Raw genomic sequence first — 27,005 nt, 5'->3', positions numbered from 1 at the left:
GAAAATGCCACTCTTAGAAAGTGAGCATTTTCTTGCTTAAACCATTCCGTGACTCTGCTTTGTTTGTGGATTCCCTGTCTGGGTCAGTTTGACAGTTGGGTTGTTTTTCACCTCGCACTAGACAGTGACACAAAGGGGGCTGGGGTGTAACCTGCATTTCCTGATTAGCCATCTCTGCTAGGAGGGAGGGGTGGAGTGGTCACTCTCATCTGAAAGGACTGTGCCTGCCTCTGACAATGCCGGCTCCAACCCCCTGGTGTGTGTCTGAGGCCTTGCCTGGGCAAGGCAGGATTTCAAAAATAGGTGTGAGTCCCCTTTGAAGAAAGGTGACTTCAAAGACTAAAATGTGTATAAGAAGGGCACCCAACTCTACAGACTTGAGAAACACTTCTGGAACCAAGAGGAACCTCTGCCTGGAGAAGAGCTGAATAGCTGAGGAAGAAGTGCTGCCCTGCCTGTGACTGTGCGTTGAGGAGCTTTCCTGCAGTGCTGCTTCTGCCAGAGTAAGAGGGCAAAGACTGGACTTTGTGTGCCTTCCATCTTGTGTAGAAATCTCCAAGGGCTTGATTTAGAGCTTGCCTCCTGTTGTTTGAAGTCTCAGGGACAGCAAAGACTTCTCTCTGCCAGCACCTGGAGTCTCTGGAGAGACTCCTGCTCTGACAAGTGGTGCCCTAACCAGTCCTTGGGCCCTTGAAAGGAAAGCTGGTGGAAATCCAAGGAAATTGACTTCGGACCGATGCCGCTGCTGAATCCGGTGACGCCGCTTGCACCCGACGCCGTAACCTTCGCTGGAACGCGACGCTCTTCGCAGGCACGACGCCGCAGCAGCCCCGCTGAAGTCCGCGACTCCGTGGAAGTCGCCGCACCACGTCGTGACCGACGCCGTGGATTCAAAGTTTCGCATAGACGCCGTGATCCCCGACTTCGCGCATCGGCTTGTTTTCACTCTTCACAAAAGGTACTGTACTTGGGGGTCTACACGACTCCGTGTCCGGAGCCGCTGGTGTCGGCTTGTTGGGAACGGCCCGTCACGACGCCATGTTAACTTCTCATCGAAGCATTTTTGTTTCTAAGCGCTATTTTTTAGTTTAATCTCTAAAAATTCATAACTTGACTTGTGTATGTCGGATTTTTGTTGTTTTGGTCTTGTTTTGTTTAGATAAATATTTCCTATTTTTCTAAACTGGTGTTGTGTCATTTTGTAGTGTTTTCATTAAGTTACTGTGTGTGTTGGTACAAATACTTTACACCTAGCACTCTGAGGTTAAGCCTACTGCTTTGCCAAGCTACCAAGGGGGTAAGCAGGGGTTAGCTGAGGGTGATTCTCTTTTACCCTGACTAGAGTGAGGGTCCTTGCTTGAACAGGGGGTAACCTGACTGTCAACCAAAGACCCCATTTCTAACAGCTACCAAGCTGCGCACACTGAGAGAGTGGTTCTGCCATATTGGAGCTAAGCAAAATAGTGCACTTTACAGTAGCAAGATGCTACACTTCAGAAATGATCATCAGGTGTAAAAGTTCCTACTAGCCCATTGGCTAGTGACAACCACATCCCTTCAGAGAATTTTCTGTCTGGGCATAAATATGGTACCCCTGACACCTAGACCTCAGATCACATCTGGACAAGAGAGAGTACCAAAGAAGGACTAACCTGCTCTTCGCTAGACCTGGCAAGAGAGGCTGCCCGAACCGATGCACTTCACTGCTGATCTTAGGGCTAGCAAAGAGAGGACTATGCCTGTGATGGATGGCTCACTGAAAGATTGCTCCAGAGCCCCAGACAGAAAAGGTAAACTCCAAGAGTCCATTCCTGTTACAGCATCAGCAGGGCCAGGCTGGGAACCCAAAGCAGCTCTGGCAATTTTGTCAGACCAGACCCTGGAAGCACTTCTGCTTTTGTTACTAGAGGACAATATTGTGGCACATTGCAAAACCGCCCTCCGGTAACAAAACTGGCCCTCAGCCTTCCAGCCTCCCAAGGAAATGCCCTATGCCCGCTATGGCCAGTCCGGCCCTGAGCATTCGGGTCACAAAGCTGTAGTAGCCCATCCTGGCCAGTCAGAAGCCAAAATTGCTTGACCACCTCTGACCACCTATGTGCAGCCTGGACAACCAAGTTCCAATGCTCCAGGTTGCACCTAAGTCTGCTGGACCTGGGAAAGTCATCAGAGTGCAGTTTGGTCACTGAAAATGGGCACTCACCTTCACCAAAGGGAGTCACTTGTTTTGCTCTGAACAGAGACCAGTAGTCTAGTGTCAACTGGACTCTTGCTGGATCACAGAAGACTTCCAGGGACAATGAACCTTGCAGTCAAATTTGCTCCACCTGGACCGTGGCCTGAGGAGTAGCCCCAAGAAGACACCTGCCAACCACAAACAATTCACAGCATCTTACTACATTTCAGCATCCTGTATCCCTTGCATCAGGACCACTTCATGGAACTCTATGGTGGTTCGCCCCTAGGAACTAGAACGTTCTGCTTTGAAGATAATATCTTATTACTCCTTATTGCCCAGCCTACCCTGAGCTTCCCACTGTCAGATTGGTCACCCAATGTGGGATGGAGTGGCTGACCACAACTTTGTAAAAGTTCTACAAAGTTTCTAAACTTGTAGTTATCAATGCTTGTTCGTACTTTTGAGTAAAATGCTAAGAATTACATTTTACTTAAAAAGCTATGTTTTGCAGAACCCTCTTATGGATTTTGTTCATTTTGGTATCTAAAAATTCAGAAAAAATGTATTAGAATTTCATCAACTGGTGTTGGATTTCTTTTGTGTTGTGTGACATTCTTATTCTGTTGTTTTGGTATATAGAAATTGCATGGTCAAAGCCACATCTACCAAGAGTTGAGCTAAGGTTTACCAATATACCCAAGTTGGTTTTGTGAGTGCCTTCCACTGTGATGCTGCACAATCACACCTTCTAATAAACCACAATTCCTCACATATCAACCAAAGGGACAAAAAACAAGTAAAAAACAGAAACATAGGGTGTTATTGGTAGAACAAAATATCTCATGGGCTTTTGCTTGATGGCTTCATTCATCAAGCACAGCATTGTTAGTAGGTGATGCACTTTCTTGCGTACATCAGTCATAGTAAGCTGCATAAACAGAGAACGCTAAATTTGAGAACTAGAGTTTGAAAAGAGCATTTTCATTTAATTTTTTAATGTATCTAGGAAGGATTTGTTCTGATGGCTGATGGTATGTGTTGGTATTTATGGTATAAAAAAGGCTAGATGTTGTCTTCTCTCTTGCAGCCTCCGTATCCAGAGATCTGCCCAGCTGCCCGGTCCTCTCTCTCAGGGTCGTTGGTAACTAGATTTGGTGTGTACATTAAAATAACAACATAATTTACATAGGAATTCTGATACAAACACTTGATTTAGCAGAATCACGCTTTAAATGAAGCATCTGCATGTGATGTCAAGACACAACGAAAGGGGTCCTAAGGGCTAAGAGATGTTTTGCAATCCCCTTGGTGTATTAATGTAGTGCTATGGACCACAGTCCTTTTGGCCTTGCATTTCACCAGAGCAAGTTTGACTCAGTTCTTGCAAGTCTGCAGATAGGGTTAATATGTAGATTCTTGTACTGTTGAGCATGTTTCACAACCTGACCACCCTCATTGGTTTTGCACATTTCTGACTCCTCACTCTTCAAGTTCCTCTTCTTTGTCAGAAGCTCCTCGCCTGCCTGTATGTTGAGTCAGAGTGGGAGTGTGGTAAAGGATTCCAGGCCTCTTGTTAATACCTTTTTCTTCTACCTCCCTCTCCAAGCATTGTGATCAGAAAAGTGAGCGCAGCAGCTAAACTTGGATGTCAATTGGAAAAAAATAGGAGGGTAGTTGGAAGTGAAAAACATACTCTTTGAACTCTGATGACTTCATAAAGTTGACCATTGATCCTACCTTTAACGCATCAATAGCATCCTATTTAATAATCAGGGGAGAGGAGACCGGTGAGGTTTGTGAACTAGGGGAGATAAATGTGGCTCCTTTCTCTCGCTGTCTTGATGGACCCAGAAATCAGGGATAGCACGGTGTAGGAGGCTGGTCTGGCTTGTAGTGGGTACCAGAGGTACTTACACCTTGTGCCAGGCCCAGTTTTCCCTTATTAGTGTAGAAGAGGTGTTTCTAGCAGCTTAGACTGATAGAAGGTAGCTATGGCAAAGCAGCTTAGGCTGAACTAGGAGACATGTAAAGCTCCTACTATACCACTGATGTCATATGCACAATTTCATAAGAAAACACAATACACAGAATTACTAAAAATAAAGGTACTTTCTTTTTATGACAATATGCCAAAGTATATCAGTGAGTACCCTCAGTATGAGGATGAGTTATCTACACAAGATATATGTACACAAACCAAAATTAGGCAAGTTATAGCAAGAAAAGTAATGCAAGAAGTGTAGAATTACAGTAGATTGTAATAGGAGCACATAGGTATAGGGGCAACAAAAACCATATACTCCAAAAGTGGAATGCGAACCACGAATGGACCCCAAACCTATATGAGCTTGTAGAGGGTCGCTGGGACTGTAGGAAAGCATTGAGGGTTAGAAAAATAGCCCACCCCAAGACCCTGAAAGGTAGGTGTAAAGTGCACCTACTACCCCCAGAGAGCACAGAAGTCGTGATAGGGGGTTTCTGCAGGAAGAACAAGCACAAGCAATGCAACAACAGTGGATTTCCGGACCTGAGTACCTGTAAAACAAGGGGACCAAGTCCAATAGTCGCGACAGTGTCGAGAGTGGGCAGGAGCCCAGGAAATGCCAGCTGAGGGTGCAAGGAAGCTGCCACCGGATGGAAGAAGCTTTGTGTTCTGCAAGAAAGAAGAGAGCTAGGGACTTTTCCTTTATAGGATGGATGTCCCACGTTGCGATGAAGCTTGCAGAGGTGTTCCCATGCAGAAAGACTGCAAACAAGCCTTAATGGCTGCAAGGGTCGCGGTAGAGGTTTTTGGGTGCTGCTGTGGCCCAGGAGGGACCAGGATGTCGCCACGTGGAGGAGGAGACAGAGGGGGCGCCCAGCAACTCAGGGAGCCCTCACAGAAGCAGGCAGCACCCGCAGAAGTACCTGAACAGGCATTTGGAAGAAGAGTGAACCGGAGTCCATGCAAAGTCACAAAAGGGAGTCCCACGACGCCGGAGGACAACTCAGGAGGTTGTGCACTGCAAGAAGGAGTGTCGGGGACCCAGGCTTGGCTGTGCATGAAGGAAATCCTGGAAGAGTGCACAGGAGCCGGAGCAGCTGCAAATCACGCAGTACCCAGCAATGCAGTCTAGCGTGGGGACGCAAGGACTTACCTCCACCAAACTTGGACTGAAGAGTCACTGGACTGTGGGAGTCACTTGGACAGAGTTGATGAGTTCCAGGGACCACGCTCGTCAGGATGAGAGGGGACCCAGAGGACCAGTGATGCAGTCTTTTGGTGTCTGCGTTAGCAGGGGGAAGATTCCGTCGACCCACAGGAGATTTCTTCAGAGCTCCTGGTGCAGGGAGGAGGCAGGCTACCCCCAGAGCATGCACCACCTGGAAACAGTTGAGAAAGCCGTCAGGATGAGGCGATACAAGGTTGCTAGTAGTCGTCTTGCTACTTTGTTGCGGTTTTGCAGGCGTCCTGAGCAGTCAGCGGTTGGTCCTTTGGCAGAAGGTGAAGAGGGAGATGCAGAGGAACTCTGATGAGCTCTTGCATTCGTTATCTGAACAATTCCCCAAAGCAGAGACCCTAAATAGTCAGAAAAGGAGGTTTGGCTACCTAGGAAGGAGGATTGGTTACCAAGAGAGGTAAGAGCCTATCAGAAGGAGCCTCTGACGTCACCTGCTGGCACTGGCCACTCAGAGCAGTCCAGTGTGCCCCCAACACCTCTGTTTCCAAGATGGCAGAGGTCTGGGATACACTGGAGGAGCTCTGGTCACTCCCCTTTCCTTTGTCCAGTTTCGCGCAAGAGCAGGGCTGGGGGATCCCTGAACCGGTGTAGACTGGCTTATGCAGAGATGGGCACCATCTGTGCCCATCAAAGCATTTCCAGAGGCTGGGGGAGGCTACTCCTCTCCAGCCTTCACACCTATTTCCAAAGGGAGAGGATGTAACACCCTCTCTCAGAGGAAGTCCTTTGTTCTGCCTTCCTGGGCCAGGGCTGCTTGGACCCCAGGAGGGCAGAAACCTGTCTGAGGGGTTGGCAGCAGCAGCAGCTGCAGTGGAGACCCCGGAAAGGCAGTTTGGCAGTACCCGGGTACTGTGCTAGAGACCCGGGAGATCATGGAATTGTCCCCCCCAATACCAGAATGGTATTGGGGTGACAATTCCATGATCTTAGATATGTAACATGGCCATGTTCGGAGTTACCATTGTGGCGCTATACATAGGTAGTGACCTATGTATAGTGCACGCGTGTAATGGTGTCCCCGCACTCACAAAGTCTGGGGAATTTGCCCTGAACGATGTGGGGGCACCTTGGCTAGTGCCAGGGTGCCCACACACTAAGTAACTTTGCACCCAACCTTCACCTGGTGAAGGTTAGACATATAGGTGACTTATAAGGTACTTAAGTGCAGTGGTAAATGGCTGTGAAATAACATGGACGTTATTTCACACAGGCTGCAATGGCAGGCCTGTGTAAGAATTGTCAGAGCTCCATATGGGTGGCAAAAGAAATGCTGCAGCCCATAGGGATCTCCTGGAAACCCAATACCCTGGGTACCTCAGTACCATATACTAGGGAATTATATGGGTGTACCAGTATGCCAATGTGAATTGGTAAATTTAGTCCCTAGCCTAGTAGTGACAAATGTAGAAAGCAGAGAGAGCATAACCACAGAGGTTCTGGTTAGCAGATCCTCAGTGAGACAGTTAGGCATCACACAGGGAACACATATAGGCCACAAACTTATGAGCACTGGGGTCCTGGCTAGCAGGGTCCCAGTGACACATAACAAACATACTGCACTGGGCCCTGGCTATCAGGATCCCAGTGAGACAGTGAAAACACCCTGACATATACTCACAAACAGACCAAAAGTGGGGGTAACAAGGCTAGAAAGAGGCTACTTTCTCACACTCGGGCAGTGCCAGAAGAGCAAGAAGAAAGCCAAAGATCTGGCCAAACTGGCCATTCTGCCACTCTGGAATGTCACTGGTGGTTTTCAGGCTAATGGGCCTCTTTCAGAGCTGAATGGGCTGCAGCGATCCAACCAAGAAAGCCCTCATGCCTGGATTCTTACTCTAGCCAGTATTTACCAGCACTGTGGGGCTGGTATGAACATTTTTACAACAGTAGATTTTGGCCTCAAGTTCAGTCCTGGATTGGAATAGCAGCTATGGCTATCTTCGCCAAACTGACGACCATGGAGCTTAAGAAGAGGATAGCAAAAACTGATATCATCTCAGTCCAATACAGAGTTTTGCAGTGTGCCACTGCTTTTTCAGTGCATTTTGCACTTTCACTATTTGCCTTTTTATCCCTATTTTAAGAAACACTAACCATACACGTACTTAACACTATTTCGAGTGCTATTTACCCGTCCCCTCTACCAAAGAGCCACGTTAATTCACTATTTATGTGCTAGAACTGTCTTTAAGTATTATTCTGATTGTTTTAAAGTGACTGTCTCCTAAATGCTTTTTTGAATATTGTATTGGAATACATTTCCTCTTCAAGCTTTTTAACAGTTTTTTTTGCATATTCTTTGAAATCTGGCCTTAATGGGCAGTTTCTTCTAATTCTCAAGAACTGCCTGATTGGCAAATTGTACCCGAGAGACTTGGTGTGAGAACTTGAAGAGACTGTTTCTGTCAGTGGGTTTGGAATGAACTGCACACTTCAGTGTTCCTTATATACTTTGAATTGTAGATCCAGATATGCTATTTCTGTTCTGCTAGAAGCAAAAGTAAATCTCAGGAAGAGGGTTTGATGTTATTGATCCAATTGGAGAACTCTTCTAGCTTTTGAGCAGAGCCTTTCAAACTGAAAAAAACACATCCCTGAAGCGTTCTTTCTCAGGTAATGTGCCATGGATTTGGAACTCACTTCATAAAGAGCTCCACTGTATTCCCTCCTTATACTTGTTTCAAACGGAACCTCAGATCAGTGTTGCTGAACAAATACTCCAACTGCTCCCCTCATCCTGCCACGCCAACAGGATCGTTGAATACTGTTGCTTGGCCCAATTCAGCGTTTAATCCGTCATTAATCCATCAATGCATAATGCATTATTTGATATACCTATATAATGTTGAATTGCTTTTATTCCCTCTGGATATACTGTGTCAACCTTGAATCCTTATGTTAATGCAGTGATCTCGAGTCAAATGTTCGGTAAAGCGCTCTGATACCCTCAGGTCTAGCCAGCACTGTATACAACTCACAAATAAATAAATAAAGATAAGTGAATCTTAATTGCAAGATGTGTTTTTCTGCAATTAAAACAATTACTTTGAGTTGAGTTTGTTAAACAATTTATTGCACAAGATTACTAATATCTGTTCCAGTTTATTACCTGCGTTGTGCAAGAATATAATTATATAAGATATCAAACAGTGATCTCTTTGTGCAGTGTTTATATTGGCCCAATTAGTGGTCTGGCAGCTTTCCCGTATTACAGTTTGCAAAGTGACAGATACTAAAATGTTTACATACGCAGAAAGAAAACGGTTCAGTCATAGAAGAAGTGTTTAAAAAAACACATTACAGCTACAGACAGAAATTGCTCTATTTAAAAATTATATTTTTCCTTATAAAACACTGATTTATGTTTTCTGTGTAAGATTAGGTGCTCATTTCCTAGTCATTTACATTAACAAGGCCTAAAATATTTTTGGAAAAATGTCTCTACACTTCCATCTTTCCTATACTTAAGATAAGGACGCTCAAGGTCTGAAACAGCCCCGTTCCATCTGAAAAAGACAATGTTGAGCCTATCAAATGTAGCGATCTGTAGACCCCATTTTAATATTCGGGCTTTTGCTGCCATGGTTTTGTTTATGCAGATCTCATCATAAATGCAGATCCACAAGTACGTTAAAAAGGCACAGGCAGCTGGTTTCATGTCAGGTTATCAATAAAACATTTGACATAAAGATTGTGGCCTAAATATAGTTTACAAGATATTGCTCCATTTAGTGTGGATTTTAATTTATTTACACTAAGGTGGTGATAACTTTTAGGCAATTTTCAACTCGCAATATTTTTGTCAGGCAGCGATATTCAGGTACTATGCCTGGCTGAGATGGTGTCCTCTGTCATGGAGGTATACCTTTTGTATGCTAGGAAGGAGTTTCCACGGGGTAAGGAGCGAAGACACGCATGTCCAATTCATGCTTGCGTGACTACCACCTGCTCAGCCTTAGAATGGTGTAAATCATTTCTTTCTCAGAGAGCCCAGCACCTTAGTACATCTGGCTTCACGGTGCATGACCTGCAGCGGGGTACCATGGGGATGCTCCAGCCACCTTGGCCAAGTTAACACACACTTACTTAATCTTGAGCTTGGAAGTCAGGTGTTCAGGCTGCACTAGCAGAAGTTGATCTGCTTACAACATGCAGTTTATGTATGGCCGAGCAGACTGGGCGAGGGGCCTACCAGTACAGAGCACTGACCTGCTAACATCATTGGTTGCAGTGATAATATCCATGAACTGATTAAAGCAAACTGAATCGTTCACATTCCTTGGAGAGGAGACTGCCGTGGAGCTGGTGGTCTCAACCCCACATCCCCCAACCTCTCTTACTCCCCCTTCCCCATGGGCAGCGGCCTGACCACCATGGTTATAATGTGGCGGCCTGATCGCCAGAAGTGTGGCAGTGCCATCACCACCACGAGTCTGGCGGTGTAAAGAATGCCAGACTCGTAATGAGCCCCTTACAGTAGTACTTTCTGGGCAGCTATCACAGGAGAAGTTGTGAATATGGATGAGGCTGAACTAATAAATAGGAATATGCTAAGTTTTTTCTTCCGGTGAAGTTTTATTAAGTTCTCAATTTTCACCCTAACAATGATTATCCATCTCCGACTGTGCAAAGTTTTCTACCCCAAGTTTCATCGGATTGCAAATTTTATTTCACCTTATTGAACCCAACCCAGATGGAAAATGTGTGCAGACTTGTTATCAGCAGGCTTAGCAGTTGAGACATACATTGCCTCAAAAGTCATGCTTTCTGTGCAAATATAAGACTACATATCTTTTGAAACTCAGAAAACATTTGTTCAGAACTTTGGGCCTGATTTAGACATTGGCAGATGAGTTACTGAGTCACAACAGTGATGGGTATCCCATCTGCCAATATCTAAATCCCATTATATCCTTTCAGATTTACATATAAGTGGATGGGATATCCATCACCGTTGTGACAGAGTAACTCATCTGCCACTACCTAAATCAGGCCCTTTGTGAAGATTGCAAAAAACAACTTTACAGCATCACACAACTAAATACATCAATACAGTCACCAAACAAACCACTATCCCACTGACAACTATGAAAAGCATAACTTCTATCTCTATACTCAATGAACTCAAAATCTGGTCCGTGCATTCACTGATGGTGTCAAGAAGCAGGGTCACTGCAGTGCCCAGGTTTCTGGATTCCTAAAAAAAGGTGATGCACAAACTTCAGCTGCTGCAGAACAGGGCAGATGCGACCAATGTGCAACCGAAAGGTTTGGATAGACTTCACATGCCGTGATCTGAAACTGAAATTGTATGTAATACTTTCCAATTTGTAGGCCCTTTTTTAAAACAAATATTTACAAAATAAAAAATGTTTAAATGAAATCTTGGAGCAGTCAAACAAAACATGGAGACAATCAATGTTTTTGCATTTTGATAAAAAGAGTACATGTGGTTTAGGTGCAAGAAAGTTTAACAGGCCAATGTGCAAACAGAGTGAAGCACAAAAACATTCAAATATGTTGAGGTCATTTATGATTAATGCAAAATCTTGCTTCACGTGCAAATCCTGCTTTACGTGTGTTTTAGTGTAGGAATATTCTAGAGGAAATATAGAGCTATATGCGATTTGATGGATGTTCACTAAGGATATGTCTATTCGGCTTTCCACCTCAAAACTTCAATTCCTCGGGATGAGAGAAACCACCTCTAGTGCCCAAACCTCATGTTATCATAAGTACAGCTGTTAACCACTTACTCTTGCCCAACATGATCCACATTCTCAGTTGCCAAAGGCTTTCTCATGTCTGGATAGGATGATCATCCTGGGATAAGACTTAGCTTTTACAGGAAAACTGAAATGTAATTATTATATGCATGGTGTTTAAATAAAAATTCTGAGTCAAAAATATCATGTGGACAAATTACTGTGTCAAGAATTTCGAGGATGAAAATATTGTAAAGGTAAGTTTCCATGAATAAGCAACGTTTAACTATAGTTAATCCTACTGATATGTAACTAGAAGATATACGGATATCTTCAAGGTACGTAGATGTGGAGTTAGGGTTAGTAAATCTATACTTACAAATTTGCACTTACTGTCTCAATATTTTGGTCCTTGATATTTTTGACACAATATTCTGTCCACACAATATTTTTGTCTTCGATATTCTATCAGACAACCCTTCTGCAAATACTACAAATGTGCCATCCATTCAGGTCTGTGACTGCCACTACTAAAAACTCACAGGATCCTCTCCATGACTTAGGGTAAATACAAATTTTGGGGGTTCTGCATGGGCGTCAATTCACCAAAATGCCGGGGGTAGAGGAAGTAACATCATGCGCCCTTTGACCTCAACTTTATTTCACAGACAGATACTTAAACATACACAAACAATTACACTTACACACACACCTTTACATAAACACACTCACTCACGAGCACGCACACAACATACACTTAGAAGCATTTTTACTTACCTCAGCCGCCATGGAACAGCATATTCACATTTTTATTACACTAATCATGTTTAATATTTTACTTTTCACTATAAGTGCAATAACATTTGACAGAAAACAAAGAGCGGAGCCCCAACTGACCTCCATAAGGACACCCTGCCGCTGTGTTCCTGCACTGAAGTTGCCACCTCTGAAGCCAGGGGTCGCAAAGGCAGTGCCAGGGATCGCAAAGGGCAAGCCAGGGGTTGCAGCTACGACCCATGACGTCCCCTAAATGACGTCATTTGTGCTCTCTTCTCCTTCAGGAGTATTGAGAAGTAGCCCATGTGCCTCTGTTCCATCAAATACCATCATACCACCAAAAAAAAACAAAAGCCATATCTCTCACTCCCTTTCCCTGCCAGGACACTACATGCTTCAAGACAGATCAGGTAGGCAGTGAGCACCTAGAAGCAGTTTGGAGCCACACGTGGCACTGGGCATGGCCCCCACCAACACTTAATGGACACGAAAGAAAGCCAAGAGCAATCACCCAACGACATTCATATTTAATCTTGCACCATGGGATAAAATGTAGAGAATTTTTTTGTTGCAATTTGTTGTGGCTTGCTTGTTAAGGAATGTAACAGGGTTTGCTCTAAATTTACAACACTCTCAACATTTTGCCCTCTACCAACAAATGGAACACAGATATTTTTCACTATTTTGACTAGTTATGTAAAAGGAACTGCAAAACAGAGCTAGCTAAATTTTTTAAATAAAGAGTTTAAGGCACACTGGGTTCTGCTAAGATCCATATTTGCCAGTTATGCAACATGGTGCAAAATGATTTTGTTCCATTTTTTTCCGTCAATTTAACATGTGTCAGTATCATAGTTTGTCATCAAACCTAGGATTTCTCCATGCCCGAATTCTGCTGACATTAAAACGTTTAAACATGCATTCGACTTAATTTTATTCGGTTGCGAACTTTGTTTTGTGTGTTTCTATAGTGCTTTCTACCCGAGTGCTTTGGAATCTGGGCGCCCTCTGCAATCCTCGGATTCTCGATGACCACAGTCCACGGTGGTCTGTTGACATTCCTTCAGGTTGCTTTCCAGATGTTTTAGAGGAGAGCTATAGCGGTTACTGGCAGGTGTACTGTTTAGTGATGGATTATTTGATAGTGGCCGGGTGGATCCTGTTATGGGTCCGTGTGCAGCATTGTGTACATGGGTTCATAGGGCGAAGGACTTTGGTGTTTTGCTGCAAAACTCGTATCTTATTCTGCGCTAAGAACTAGCTCTGCGCTAACACATGGCTGAGTTTGGGTGCAAATGGTCTGCTTTCTTCTGGCGGTGGTTTCTCTGTAGGAGTCGGGCTCTAAGACTATCATATCGCATCGTGAAATGTTCTATTTACAGGACATTTGATTGATAAAATGTGTGCGTCAGAATCATTCAAAAATGTATTCCTTAGTCCCCTCCCTTTGCATAATATGTTATAATCGACTATTTTAGAACAACATTTCACGTTATCTGTACTTTGTTTCGCTAAACATTATTACAGAGTGCAAACATTACCGCAGTCACAGAACAACTACAGATAAAATGTATGAATCCAAATAATTAATTTAGAACACATGGGGTATCATTTCTATCCGAAAGGAATTAATAACATTAAATGCGTCGATTCGTGGATTAATTAGAATAGATTGTCTCAAAAAAGTTTATAAAAAACAATTGATTCCATGATTATCTCTGGTACTGATCTTATCGGCTACCAGACAAGAGAAGGGAATTAGAAATAACCTACTGTGGCACATGTAGCATATAACATAGGATGCATGTCAGTGCAATGCAATGCACTAGCATGTAAAAGTACACGCCATGGTAAAACATAATTCCCATCTTTCACACGACGACCAAAACATACCATGACTTAACATGCTACGTTATGGTGCAAACAGGCCATAAATAAGCAAACTATTGAATAACAAGAGAAGAACCATAACATATGTTGCATTAACAATAATTAAAAGAAATACCACAACATATTCTCAGACAGGAGCTATAACATATGACCCCATAGCATACCATACAGCAGGATGCAGTTCAATTCACTGCAATGTGCTAGCATGACTAGAATACCACCTGAGATAACATTCTATTAAAATATTATTTCATACTCAAGCACGATAATCTTAATATAGCATAACATAAAACAACCAAACATAACACATAATCCTGCCCTATAGGTAGCATAGCGCCTTTAACACAGTATGACTCGAAGTGCCAAAAAAATCTCATTCAAAGCATTACATAAAATAGCATTCTATTGCATATTAACATAACCTTCAGAATGTATAACATACTTACTGAAACGACATACATCATATGATTTACCTTAAAATAGCAACAATGATATTTTGAAACATAACATGCCATGCGCCATAAAATGCCTTAAAAATACATATACCCAACAGTATATCATAGGAAACCTTAATATACTCTAACACGTGCCATACATGCTCCTGTTCATCTTGTAAACCATCGAGGGTATGCTTCGCTCTAAACATTTTGTTTAGAGTACTTTTCTGTTCAACCTATTTCCTCAACCCAAATATCTTTAATGATGCGGGCAGTCAAAAGTGAGAGAAAAAGACACACTGTGCGATGTCATCGAAAAGAAACGTATCTAACCACACACCAGCCAAATGTCAAATCGATTTTACCGTAATATCTAAGCAGAACCAGAAAATCTGAGTGCATGCAGTTTGACTTCATGTACCTCGGATTTTTGGGGGCATAATATTGAGAAAAAGTAAGATTCGCTGTGTCTGTGGTTTTTATACAACCCTGAGAGACGTCAGCCACTGCCTGTCAAAGTCGCTTTTAGATATAACTTATATATCAGAGAAACCATAATGTGTCGCTCGGGCTGCATATTCCCAGTGAGGGCATGAAAGGTCCGAATAACCTTACTTAAGGACCAGAAATCATTAGACACCACTGGTGTCTGGCGAGAGTCCTGTGTGTTCTACAAAATCGTGCATTTTGTTCGCACACCTGGGCAGGGAAGGCCGGTTCTTTTTTGAAAGAAGGTGTCAACAGCGGAAGAAGTCCGGGGCAGGCCTCACAATGAATGCATTGATGGTGCAGAGTCCTGACAGAATACGAGTTTCACATTTAACTATTCACCGAAGCGCCCGGGCAACCAGGTACCGTAATAACCACATAATTGCGCACACTCGCGTCCCTTAATTCTTTTGTGGTTTTACATTTAAAACAATCACTTTCGGAGAATGAAAACATAGTCATCTAGGGGAATCACTGTAAATACTGGTAAATACTGTGGTCAGGATTACTAGCGCTATCAATCAACTACAGAGCGAATGAGTAATATTTACATTACACATAAATCCCTGGAAATCCGAGAATTTAAGCCACGCGCGGTGCAATCTACAGCTAGTGGTCTACACTCACAACTGCTAAACACAAACAGACACTGGTTAACAAGTCACACAAAATAGCTCGTCTCGTCTTTTCGCCGGCGTAACATAGGTATGTATTTGGGAAAATTAACGAACACTTCTTATTTATATAGCGCCACATACGTTACCTTAGTCTTTTAAGCGCTGTATATAACAGAAACAAATTAACATATCTTGTAATGCTTATGGGGGGGGGGGATAACTGGCAGATGTTACTCCTTAATTCTATCGCGTTTGGCTGTTTAGCTGTTTAGCTGTTTTGAATGTCAAATCGAACAAGAGAAATCAAAAAGCAAATGTTTGGCTATATGAAAAGTCACCACTTACCAAGAATCCCAGGACTTTTAGGTCGTGTACCGCCATGGCGGTGTTATGTCTCACAGAAGCGCCAAGAGCAAAGTGAAGTTCACATGTGCGCCCTGGCGGGTCCGAGCGCGGCAGGAATGGCCGCCTGGATGATTCTCTCCCACCCCTCCAGCCCCGGCCTCTCCTCAGCTCCGCCGCTCACTGATTGACACAGGACACCTCGCGTTCCGGTGGCTTCAGGGCGCAGGGGGCGGTGGCATGTAGATGAGAGATGGGAGCTGCTGGGGGACAGAGTGACTTCAAAGGCAGAGAGGTGTGTGCTCACGTGTCTCCCAGGCTCCCTTGTCCACGGCTCTGGGCGCCCACAGGAAAAAAAGCAGTGCCGCTGTGTTTAACTGAAAGTGTTTGGCGGAGGGCCACGTCACCGGCAGCGGGACTAAAGGAGACAACAGCCCCTTAGAGTTTCCTCACTGCCCAGGCATAGCAGTTTGTCAGCGGCCACCCGGCTTGGTAGGTAGCCAACAGTGCTTGAAATGGGAAAATAGAAGTGCCTGCTTGTTTCTGAGAAGTGCTGGTACTCTCCAATTAAAAGGATTACGTTTTTCTTGCAAATTGCAGGTACTCTCCCTCTAAAAATAAAAAAAAAGTGATGGTACTTCGTACCGGTCAGTACCTGCCCATTTAAAGCACTGGTACTAAGCCCAAGATTATGCCTCCCCTTGGCCTAGGCACAGTGCTTAATTTGTGCTTGTTGTTTCTGGTGCTGAGCACAGGCACTTATTTGTGAGGGCCGGGGCTTATTCTTATGCCTCAAGCATTTGCTGCGAGCAAAAGACACATATGTGAAAGACGGAGGAAGGAAAAACAAAAAAGCGTCACAAAGGGAGAAAGTAGAAAGTTGCAGGATGAGCTGAAGGGCCAGGGGTGGCCGTAAATGGATTGAAGAGGCCCGAGATGGCTTCAGGATTACACTGCCTGAGTATTCAGTGCTGGCAGATTTAATTTCAGCAGCCGCGTGTTTAAGGGAAGGGCTTGCACCGGCACCTCTTAATTTACAAATTAAGCACTGCCCAGGCATATGGCAAAACTTCTGGCCTGGGGTTGGTTGGGAGGGGAGGGTCGGTGGACGTATATAAGTAGGCTCACTGCCTGGATGTTCCTCTTTTGGGGCCAGCAGCAGAGGCGCTTGCCGCCCACCCACCTGACAGGCAGAGGAGAGCCCAGAGCGCAGCCAGTTGCTGTACAGTATCGCTAGCGGTGTTACAGGGTGGTCCTAACTTAAAAAGCGATTAATACCCCATCAGGTTGAGATGGTGCTGCTAAATATGAGATCCTCAGGCCGTGACTGGATCACCTCTTTCCTCTCTAACCGCTCCCAAAGAGTCTACCTCCCGCCGTTCCGCTCGGACCCCACCGAGATCATCTGCGGCGTCCCACAGGGATCCTCGCTCAGCCCGACTCTCTTCAATGTCTACATGAGCCCCCTCGCCGACATCGCACGCAAACACAACATCAACATCATCTCCTACGCCGACGACACCCAGCTGATACTTTCCAACGCCAAAACCAACCTGCAGGACGGAATGAAAGACGTCGCAGAATGGATGAAACTCAGCCGTCTGAAACTGAACTCAGACAAAACGGAAGTCCTCATCCTCGGAAACACCCCGTCCGCCTGGGACAACTCTTGGTGGCCCACGGCCCTGGGCACCACACCTACCCCCTCAGACCACGCACGCAACCTCGGATTCATCCTGGACCCACTTCTCACCATGACCAAACAAGTCAACGCCGTATCGTCTTCCTGCTTCCTCACTCTCCGCATGCTCCGAAAGATCTTCTGCTGGATCCCCGCCGACACCAGAAAAACTGGGACCCACGCCCTCGTCACAAGCCGCCTGGATTACGGAAACACCCTATATGCAGGAACCACCACAAAACTCCAGAAACGTCTTCAGCGAATACAAAACACCTCCGCTCGCCTCATCCTCGACATACCCCGCAACAGCTACATCTCCGCCCACCTGAAACACCTGCACTGGCTACCCGTCAACAAAAGGATCACCTTCAGGCTGCTCACCCACGCACACAAAGCCCTCTACAACAAGGGACCCGAATACCTCAACGATCGTCTCAGTTTCTACACGCCCACCCGTCAACTTCGCTCCGCCAACCTCGCACTCGCCGCCGTCCCTCGCATCCGCCGCACAACGGCAGGTGGGAAATCCTTCTCCTACCTGGTGGCCAAGACTTGGAACTCCCTCCCCGCCAACCTCAGGACCACCCACGACCACCTCGCATTCCGGAGGCAGCTCAAGACCTGGCTCTTCAAGCAGCAGTAACCCCCTCCCCTAGCGCCTTGAGACCCTCGCGGGTGAGTAGCGCGCTCTATAAATATTATTGATTGATTGATTGATTGATTGATTGATAGGGGGCCATGAGAAGAGCGCAACTGCGACCCCTTCATCACGTAAGGGACAGTTGGGATCCTGACAGCTGGGGTTGGCCTTACCTTGCTCTGTGGTGGCATGGGTGAAGCAACCTCTAAAAAACTGTTCGGCCACAGCCCCTCTGTGAAATATACAGCACTGGTGGATAATAAGACCGCAATGTGACGCCTGGTGGCTGGAGATTGTTTCAGGATGGGTGTCAGTTGTTAGTCCTAAGATTCTGGGATTTTCCCTTAGACGCAGGCGAACAAAAGCCAGCTTCAGATAGTCCAAAAAAGGCTCCCAGCACCTGTTTCGGTGATATTTTTGAAATTTTGACTTTTTCTGGCTCAAGGGGACAAAGTCACTCCTTCTACCCAGGGCAATGGAACTCTGAGTCGGGTAAGATTCCGGGATTTTCCCTTAGATGGATGTGAATAAAAGGCACACTCAAATAGTCCAAAAAGCTCCCAAACTCCTTCCCAGTGTCATTACTAAGCCAGGGTTACCTCTGGCCCTTTTCCATCCTCCAGGCACCTGTTCTAGTGACATTTTTGACATTTTGAGTTCAAGGCTACAAGGTCACTCCTTCTACCCTACCTGTGTATCATATAAAATAATGTGAATAAACTTGCAACAGTTTTGTTCCCACACTCATTGTTTGTTCTTTTTTGTAGGGAAGGCAACTGTAATTGGTCATGAAGGTGTGTGTGTAGACCTCAGATGACAGAAGGGCTATGGGTTGAAATGCTAAGGCCCTCATGTAAGGGTGAAGGCCAGGGTTGTCGACACATTTCATGCCATCACATTTACTGGTATAAAGATAGGAAGTATTGAGGGGGTGGAAGAAAGGGCCATCAATGTAAAACACATGGGCAACAACTAAAAAAATTTTTTTTGTGCTCAAAAGCACACATTGACAAAGTAGAACATAGCACTAAACAAAACTAATTTGTGTGCCAATATGCTTCTTGTGGAAGAGCAGAATGCTGTCACTCACAGTAAAACCTGCTGATGGATAGATAGAGAGAGAAATAGGATTTTAATAAAAACAAAATGTCTTGGTTAATGTCAGACCTAAGTAGGGGCCCAATTCCTAAAGAAAGTCACAAAACTGCACCCATGGTGCATGTCTTTGAATTAGTGGCTTTCATGAAACATGAATGTACAGAAGTAGACTAGGAAATGCATGAAATCGAACTCCTAGAAAATATTTGTGAACTGTATTTTAGCACAAGCAAATATGCATGTACTAGTTCATTTTCCCTACAACCACTTTTTTCCAACTTTTTTTCCAACCCTGGTAGTATGGACCCTGCAGACCGTCCACTTTCAAAGTTGCGCTGAACAAATACCATCTTCACCTCAACGAAGCAAAAAAAGATCACCCTACTCAGCCTCACTGAGGAGAGTGCCAGCCGCCCAAAGGAACTCTTTAAGATTGTCAAAGAGTTCTCCTGCCAAGCAGCCACCGAAAACACTATCCAACCCACCAAGGCCTTCTGCGATTCACGAGCCGACTACTTCCATGACAAAATCACAGCCATCTACAGTAACTTTCAACCACAACACACCAGCACCGAACATCTTCTGGTCGCGTCCGAGGACTCCCCCAGTCACCTCACCATGGACTGGCGGCCAATATCCATCCTGGAAACAACCATCCTCATGACCTCAACCCTCTCCAGCGCACCCAACAACCCATGTCCATATTACATCTTCAACTTGGGTCAGAAGGAAATCAGCAACATCCTCTCTCCCATCCTCAACACCTCCATCAGGACTGGCACCATCTCCAAAGCATGGAAAAAAGAAGAGGTCAAGCTGATTCTGAAGAAACCTTACACTGACCCCAGCAAACTCAAAAATGACCACCCCATCTCTCTGCTCTCTTTCAATCAATCAATCAATCAGGGATTTGTAGAGTGCGGCTATTCACCTGTGAGGGTCTCAAGGCGCTGGAGGAAGAAGGAGGGGGGGTGAAGAGGATCAGTCGAAGAGCCAGGTCTTGAGGTCCTTCCTGAACTGAGACAGAGTGGGAGATTCCTTGAGGTGGAAGGGGAGCCAATGTCCTGTAGAACCAAGGTCCTGGACAAAGCCATCAACAAACAGCTCTCCGAACACCTGGAAAAACAGAACCTACTAGATTCCTCCCAATAGAGTTTATGCTGCAACCACATCACTGAGACTGCCCTTATTGCTGCAACAGACGACATCAGGTTCCTCCTCAAAAATGAAGAGAAAGTGTCTCTGATCCTCCTAGACCTCCCTGCCGCATTCAACACCATCACCCACTTCACCCTCATCACCAGACTCCATCACATCGGGATCCGAGGCAACGCCCTCAAATGGATCCACGCCTCCATCACAGTCCACACTCAGAGGGTCTACCTACCACCTTCCACCTCAGAACCTAAGAGCAACATATGCTGGCCCCTCAGGGATCCTCTCTCATCCACCCCCTCTTCAACATCTACGTAACGCCACTAGCTGAGCTTGTTCATTCCCATGGACTCAAAATCATCTCTTATGCCAATGACACCAAACTAATACTCTCCCTTGCCGAAGACAATGCCACCCCTAGAGACAACTTCAGCAATGCCATGACACACATTGCCAACTGGATGAAATCCATCTGCTTGAAACATAACACGGACAAGATGAAAGTGATCATCTTGGAAAGCAACCCTTCTCATTTGGATGACTCGTAGTGGCTATTCACACTTGAACAACCCCCATCAACAACTGACCACGCCCACAACCTCAGCATCATCATAGACAGCAAGCTCACCTGTAAACAGCAGATAAACACAGTGGCCTCCTACAGCTTCCACAACCTCCACATGCTATGGAAGATCTTCAAATGGTTTCCCATCCAAACAAGAAAAACGGTCACCCAAGCCATTATCACCAGCAGGCTAGACTATGGAAACACCCTCTACGTAGGATTCCCCACCAAGCTACTCCACTGCTTTCAGACCATCCAGAGCACAGCCGCAAAACTAATCCTAGACCTTACCAGAAGAACCCACATCATCCCCAACCTCAGAGGTCTGCACTGGCTGCTGGTGCACAAGAGGTGCAAATTCTCATCATCACCTACAAAGCCCTTCAGAACATCTGAACAAAGCTAATCAACCGCTGACTCTCTTTCCACCAGCCAACCAGGTAGCTCTGCTCGACAGCCCTTGCCCATGTCCCGAGTATCTGTGGAGGGCGCTCCTTCTCCTGCCTAGCAGCCAAGAACTTGCATGACCCTCCCCCACCACCTCTGCACCTCGCACACCCTCCTCCACTTCAGGAAAAAACTCAACACGTGGCACTTTGAAGAGTAGCTCAGACACACAGTGACTACCCTGAGCACCTGGATACCCTTGGGGTGATAAGCCTCGCTTTACAAATACTATGATTGACTGATTGGAAGGGCATCAACTTCTGCCCTAGTCAGGAGTAAATTTCCACCCTTTCTCAGTACGGGAAAAGATTAGAGAAGAGATGGTAAAAATCCTTAAAACATGGAAGTTAGGTTTGCACAGACTTAAAGGCCTTCCAGCCCTGGAACAATTGAGTATTGCTTTCTCTAGCCCCAGTATGTAGATCTGCGGAAAGATAGCAAAATAAGGAAGTTGCTATAGTAGGCTTAGAATTGCTTGAATTCAAGCCATACTATAGTATTAGCCCTGACATAACCAGAGAAGTCATTAGCAGAACTCTTACGTAATGAAATTGGTGCCATAATTTGTCGCCACACTACATGGCACCAAAGGGACAAGTAGATTTTTTGAAAGGACAAGTAGACTTAAGGAGCAACCTGTCCCTTGGACAAGTAGATATTTAATTAAATATCACACCCCTGATAACCCAACTCCCCTCCGGGTAAGTCCTAGACTGTTCTCCCTCTCAACCCTGACAGTAAAGTGCTAAAAGAGTACTTGATTCCCAGTTCGGAATTCCATACGTGTTATTCCTTTCTTCCACCCTTCCCTCTTTCCTTATACACTTTCTTTCTCAATTCCTTCCTTCCTTTGACCCTCCCTTACTCATTTCATTCCTTCCTTCCACCCTTCCTTCGTTACTTCCACCCTTTCTTTCACATTTTCTTCCTTTCACCATTCCTCCCTTTCACCCTCCTTCTCCCCCTTTCCTTCTCCCCATCCCTCTTTAATTTTCTAACTTCCTTATGTTTTCTTTCTTACTGTTATGTCTCATGTCCTCTCTTTGTGTTTATTCTCTCTCTTTCTTTGCTTACTTTTCATAATTTATCCTGCTTTGTTTCAATCTCTGAAGGTGGCATCTCTCTGCACCCTCCCCTCACACAGGCATACTATTCTCTTACAATGCTATATATGAGCTTTTGTCTACTGCATGCATGAAAAATAGGCCCATAAAGAATGTGTCCAGGTTAATGTGACTCAGGTTAAAGGCCCACCAGACCAGATGCAATCACTACCATAGTTGCTAGAGTGGGGATTAACAACACCACTGGCATAAAAGTTCCCAGAAGTAGAATTCACAAGCTTCCATTAAGATGGTGTCAAGTGACAAAGTACATAACTTCCAGTATGCAGTTTGATAAAAACACAAATAAAAGCTCATAACTTATAAAGCCTAAATCATTAGTGTGGTCTATAAGTGGCACTGCACTAATGTACAGAAAATTACCAAGAGAAAGTAGAAATGTGCGTTGGATAATCCGTCTGGAGCTCTCCAGTGAAGACAAGAAAAAACAGCAATCTGAAAAAAATACGTAACTAAAACAATGTTAAAGCACACCATAAAGGAGAAAAAGCAAGAACATGCCTATTACTTGTGTCACAGCACAGGCACACAATTAAGAACTGCATAGGCTCCAGAGCTATGTACCCAGAATGAAAATACACTTGCTCTGGACCCATATGGATACTCAATTCCTCATCTTGATTATAAGTCTGAGGTCACTTGGTCTCCAAATAATGACATACTTGGAGTCAAGCCTCCTCAGTTCTTGGATTCTCTCACCACGTCACATATAGGTTACAGCTTCAATTTAATGAAATAACGGAAATGAGAACTGGCCATTACATATAGAATCTTTGTGCGTGTTTCTACACATTCCAAGATTCAGCATTTTTTTAAATTTACTTGCATTAAACTTCTGTTTAAAAAAAAATACTAACTTCTTTTTGATGTGTTTAATTTCACACTACAGATTTTATTACTCGTGTCTCCAATCTTACTATATTTTTCATATGAAAGAGCAAAGCACCATAGTTTAAAACTTTTTGTGAGAAGTGGAAAGATGTGACTATTTATTAAAAGGAGTAAACATATTCTACATTACATTACAATGATATTGCAAGTCACCTTTGAGCTCCATGACCTTATGATGGAAGGCCTTCAGCCTTTGTTTCTCGAGATGAGTAACAACTTAAGGGGAAACCCTGTGTTCCTCAGAACCTAGGTAGAAAATCAGTAAATTCACAAGTTGTTCCGTTGGAATTGTTTCAGATAAATTTACAAAGTTTGTTTGGAGAGCAGCAATTCTTCCACCATATTAATTAGCATACAATATGATAATTAAAGACCACCAAGCTCAGTGTTCCATTTAGAATGTATTGTCTAATTCATTTCAACAATATTAGTTACTTTGGATATTTAAATATCTTTAGACTGTACTGTCTAATTCATCTCAACACTATTAGTTACTTTGGATATGTAAAAGGGGTGACCAAAAAAACAGAATATGTTGGTGCAATAGTGACAAATGGAGTGCATCTGCAGAGCAGAGAAAGTGCTGTGGTTGAAGAACTAGCTACTTTCTTAAACAGAAGTTTACAGGGTTTTAAAAAAAATATTTTAAGAGACTTGTTTATAATCAGTTCTCCAGCACCCTAAAAGAGGGACATGGCCCTGGAATTATGAAACACAGTCTTCCTTCTAAACACCTTTCGATTTTCATGTAGGTGGAGTTTGTAATACATCATTAAATTGTTCCCATGAGAACAGTTTACATTCACTATGGTCAGATTTATTTAAAAGACTTATTTATGGAGCTCAGGTTCTCCCTTGAGTGGGATCTCTTGGTGCTATTGACAAATAACAGAGGTTGATTGCTTAGGAGTATGAAAAGAAGAGTCACTCTAGTTATGTTGTTACCGTGCATTTGCAGTAATCTTTTACTGTAACAGTGTATTCACAGTAAATGTTTACAGTGAAATTAGGCAATGGTGTAATTCAGGAATTTGTCTTAACAAGCGTAATGCGACACTCCCAAAATTCCATATTTTACGCCAATGTAATTTAAATTTCAACCAAGCTTACTGAAAATACAATTACAATTGAGTGCCAACGTCTATACAAATATAAAAGTCAAAAATGTTTTGATTTACAACTGCACTTGCGTTTAGATGCCTTTGGAACAGCTTAACTGTTTTTCCAGAGATTTCCACCCCCCAAATCATACAAATAATACTTACACAGAGGGACTTTTGGTTAGCTGGTTGCATCCATTGACCTTTAAAATTGTCATTCACATTTTGCTTCCTCTTACCACAGCATGCTGCACTGAGCAATAAGTCAGTCCTCTTTACAGGTTGGTTCTCTTCACTTTGGGTAATTGCACAAAGCCTGTGCACATTGTTCACATACATTTCAAACTAGTTCCTTTCTTTTCAGTGGAAACAATTTTTAAAAGTGTGCATTTTTAGTTTTTTTTTCATATTAACTTAAAATACCAGCTATTTAGTTTGCCTGCACTCCTTTTTAAAGTTCATAGTACAAAGTGATTCAATGAAACTGGAAAATTGTCTCTGATAGAAATTTCATTGCTTAGTTAGGTGGTGATTTATTCTTGACTTTTTCAAAAATACTAATAACAAAATGCATGGCTCTAGGCTTAGTGTTTAAGAAACACCAATAGCAAAGCAGCTGCATTGGGGAAATGTTTTTTAATTTATGTTTTTATTGCAAGCACACTCGGCCCCTTGTTTTCGTTTTTCTTTTTCTTTTTTTTTGTATTTGATGTGAAACAAAAAATACCCATGACACGCCTGCCAAGATGGGCACAGTGGCTATTCCAACAATTGTTTGCCATAGGTTTTCCATAAAAAATAATGTTTTCTTGTCCATCACTCAAGGGTGTATATTTTTATGAAACTTTGTAAAATTAGCAATTAAATTGTGCTGTAATGGTGTTTTTTTCCTTTTAGAGTAGAATTCCTGCCAGAAATCGCAAAAAAAACAGCCAAAACGTGTTTCCCACCTCCACTTCCTCATTATTGTGGCAAACACAATGTTAGACTGTTTCTACTCAAGCACTGTATTTACAATGGCATTAGAAATAAATAGAGTTGAAAACACTGGCTTGAGACTATGTAGCTTCTATCCATGCTCTGTTTATCCCAGAATTCTCCTACAAGGGTTGGCTTTGTTATTTTTGCACATACGTTCAGACGTTATAACTTTCCAAGTAGATTTTACCTGTATATATCTAGAATAGGAAACGGTTACATAGCTTTATTAAAGTTATGATGTTATCTTCTGTTAAGAGGACATAGTACATGAAACAACAAAACAGACTGAAAAAGCAGCTATGTCCTTTGGTGCACATACACACATCAGTGCTGATGATGCCCCACACATCCATGACACATCTGTAAATAAAAAAAGCCATTTAGTAAACTTTTTTATGTTTATACAGAATATCATAACCAAAAATATTGTGGTACAAAACAGCATGTCAAGAATATCGAGGACAAAAACATCATGAAGGTAAGCTTCCAAAGGCAAGTAACAATGTGTTATATATAACTTCACATATTTGTACCTTGACAATATATATATCTTCAAGGTACACAGATGTGGAGTTAAGAATAGTACATTTAGTACATTTATACTTACCTATTTGCACTTACCTTCTTGATATTTTGAAACAATATCCAGTCTACACTACATTTTTGGTTCCAATATTCTGTCAGTGATCCCTTTTTCCTCCCCTCTCCAGAGCATAACAAACATGCAGTAATTCCTGATAGCTGATATGGTAATACTGGAAGGAGTCTTTGTATTACCACAGACCTCCTGGAGATTATTGGAAGTCTCTATAGCAGTCTTTTGCTAATAGAGGAGGCTTGTGGAAATGACTGACAGAAACTGTGTTTTCACCAGTTGGTCCCAAAACTCATGTCCCACCTTAAAATATCTTTCTAGTGGAGCTGTCATTTAAGCAATATTTTAAAGGTGCAATAATCTGTAGGTGTCTTTGTCTGTTGAATATGGGTCTCCAACTACCAGAGTTGCATCCATAGGAAGAGGGGATCTTGAGTCTTTCCTCTTAAACACACTTAAGATGAAAATCCTCACAATTTGTGATTTATGTTGCAGTGTTGATGCATCTTCAAGACCTAGGAATTCCAAGGCCCATATTATAAGTTACACAGAAGACAGTGGGGAAATACCACATGTGGTAAATCCGATCACTCCAGGGTGAAGTATTTACAACAGGTGTTAAATTGCTCCTATTTCGAGTTTTCAACAGGAAAATGAGGTATAACATCTTAGCTAGTGTTTAAGACAACAATTTTGCATGTTTTGCATTTTCCCTTATATTTTTCTTCAGTTCATCAGAGGAAAATTGTGAGGCTGTGAGAATTATCACACATATTTGCATACAAATATATTAATGTAAACAAACTCCACATATACACATATACAGTGCTAAATGTGAGACAGCAAATTGTGGCAAAGAATGGTGCTATAAAACTACCATATATGTTGAGATGCTAGCCGGTTGCATAGTGGTGAGCACTCCTTGACAAACAAGAATGCAAGGGCTAGGTGGCAGTGCTTGACTGCATCCAAAATGGCCAGCTCCCACTAAATCTCCTGGCTGCCCTGCCATCCGTATTTATTGACAGGCACCCGTGAAGGCTCATGAACAGGTAGGTGCATGGTGCCTTA

At 43.5% G+C, this 27,005-nt stretch overlaps 1 protein-coding gene across 1 annotated transcript in view; it reads right to left on the bottom strand.

Annotated features, from left to right (window-relative positions):
* The window catches only part of LOC138303752 (cadherin-like protein 26), a 398,556-nt gene extending 382,579 nt beyond the window's left edge, over positions 1–15,977 (bottom strand). The window contains exon 1 of the mRNA XM_069243135.1: positions 15,661–15,977. Within this exon, the coding sequence (XP_069099236.1) occupies positions 15,661–15,696 (36 nt within the window). The 5' untranslated portion in view covers positions 15,697–15,977. The remainder of the gene's footprint in view (positions 1–15,660) is intronic.
* Positions 15,978–27,005: the final 11,028 nt, after the last annotated feature.

This window comes from Pleurodeles waltl, chromosome 7 (genome assembly GCF_031143425.1).
Source record: "Pleurodeles waltl isolate 20211129_DDA chromosome 7, aPleWal1.hap1.20221129, whole genome shotgun sequence".
NCBI classification, from domain to species: Eukaryota; Metazoa; Chordata; class Amphibia; order Caudata; family Salamandridae; genus Pleurodeles; species Pleurodeles waltl.
Note: the sequence above shows the minus strand (reverse complement) of the source record. Positions and strands in the feature narration are given on the sequence as shown.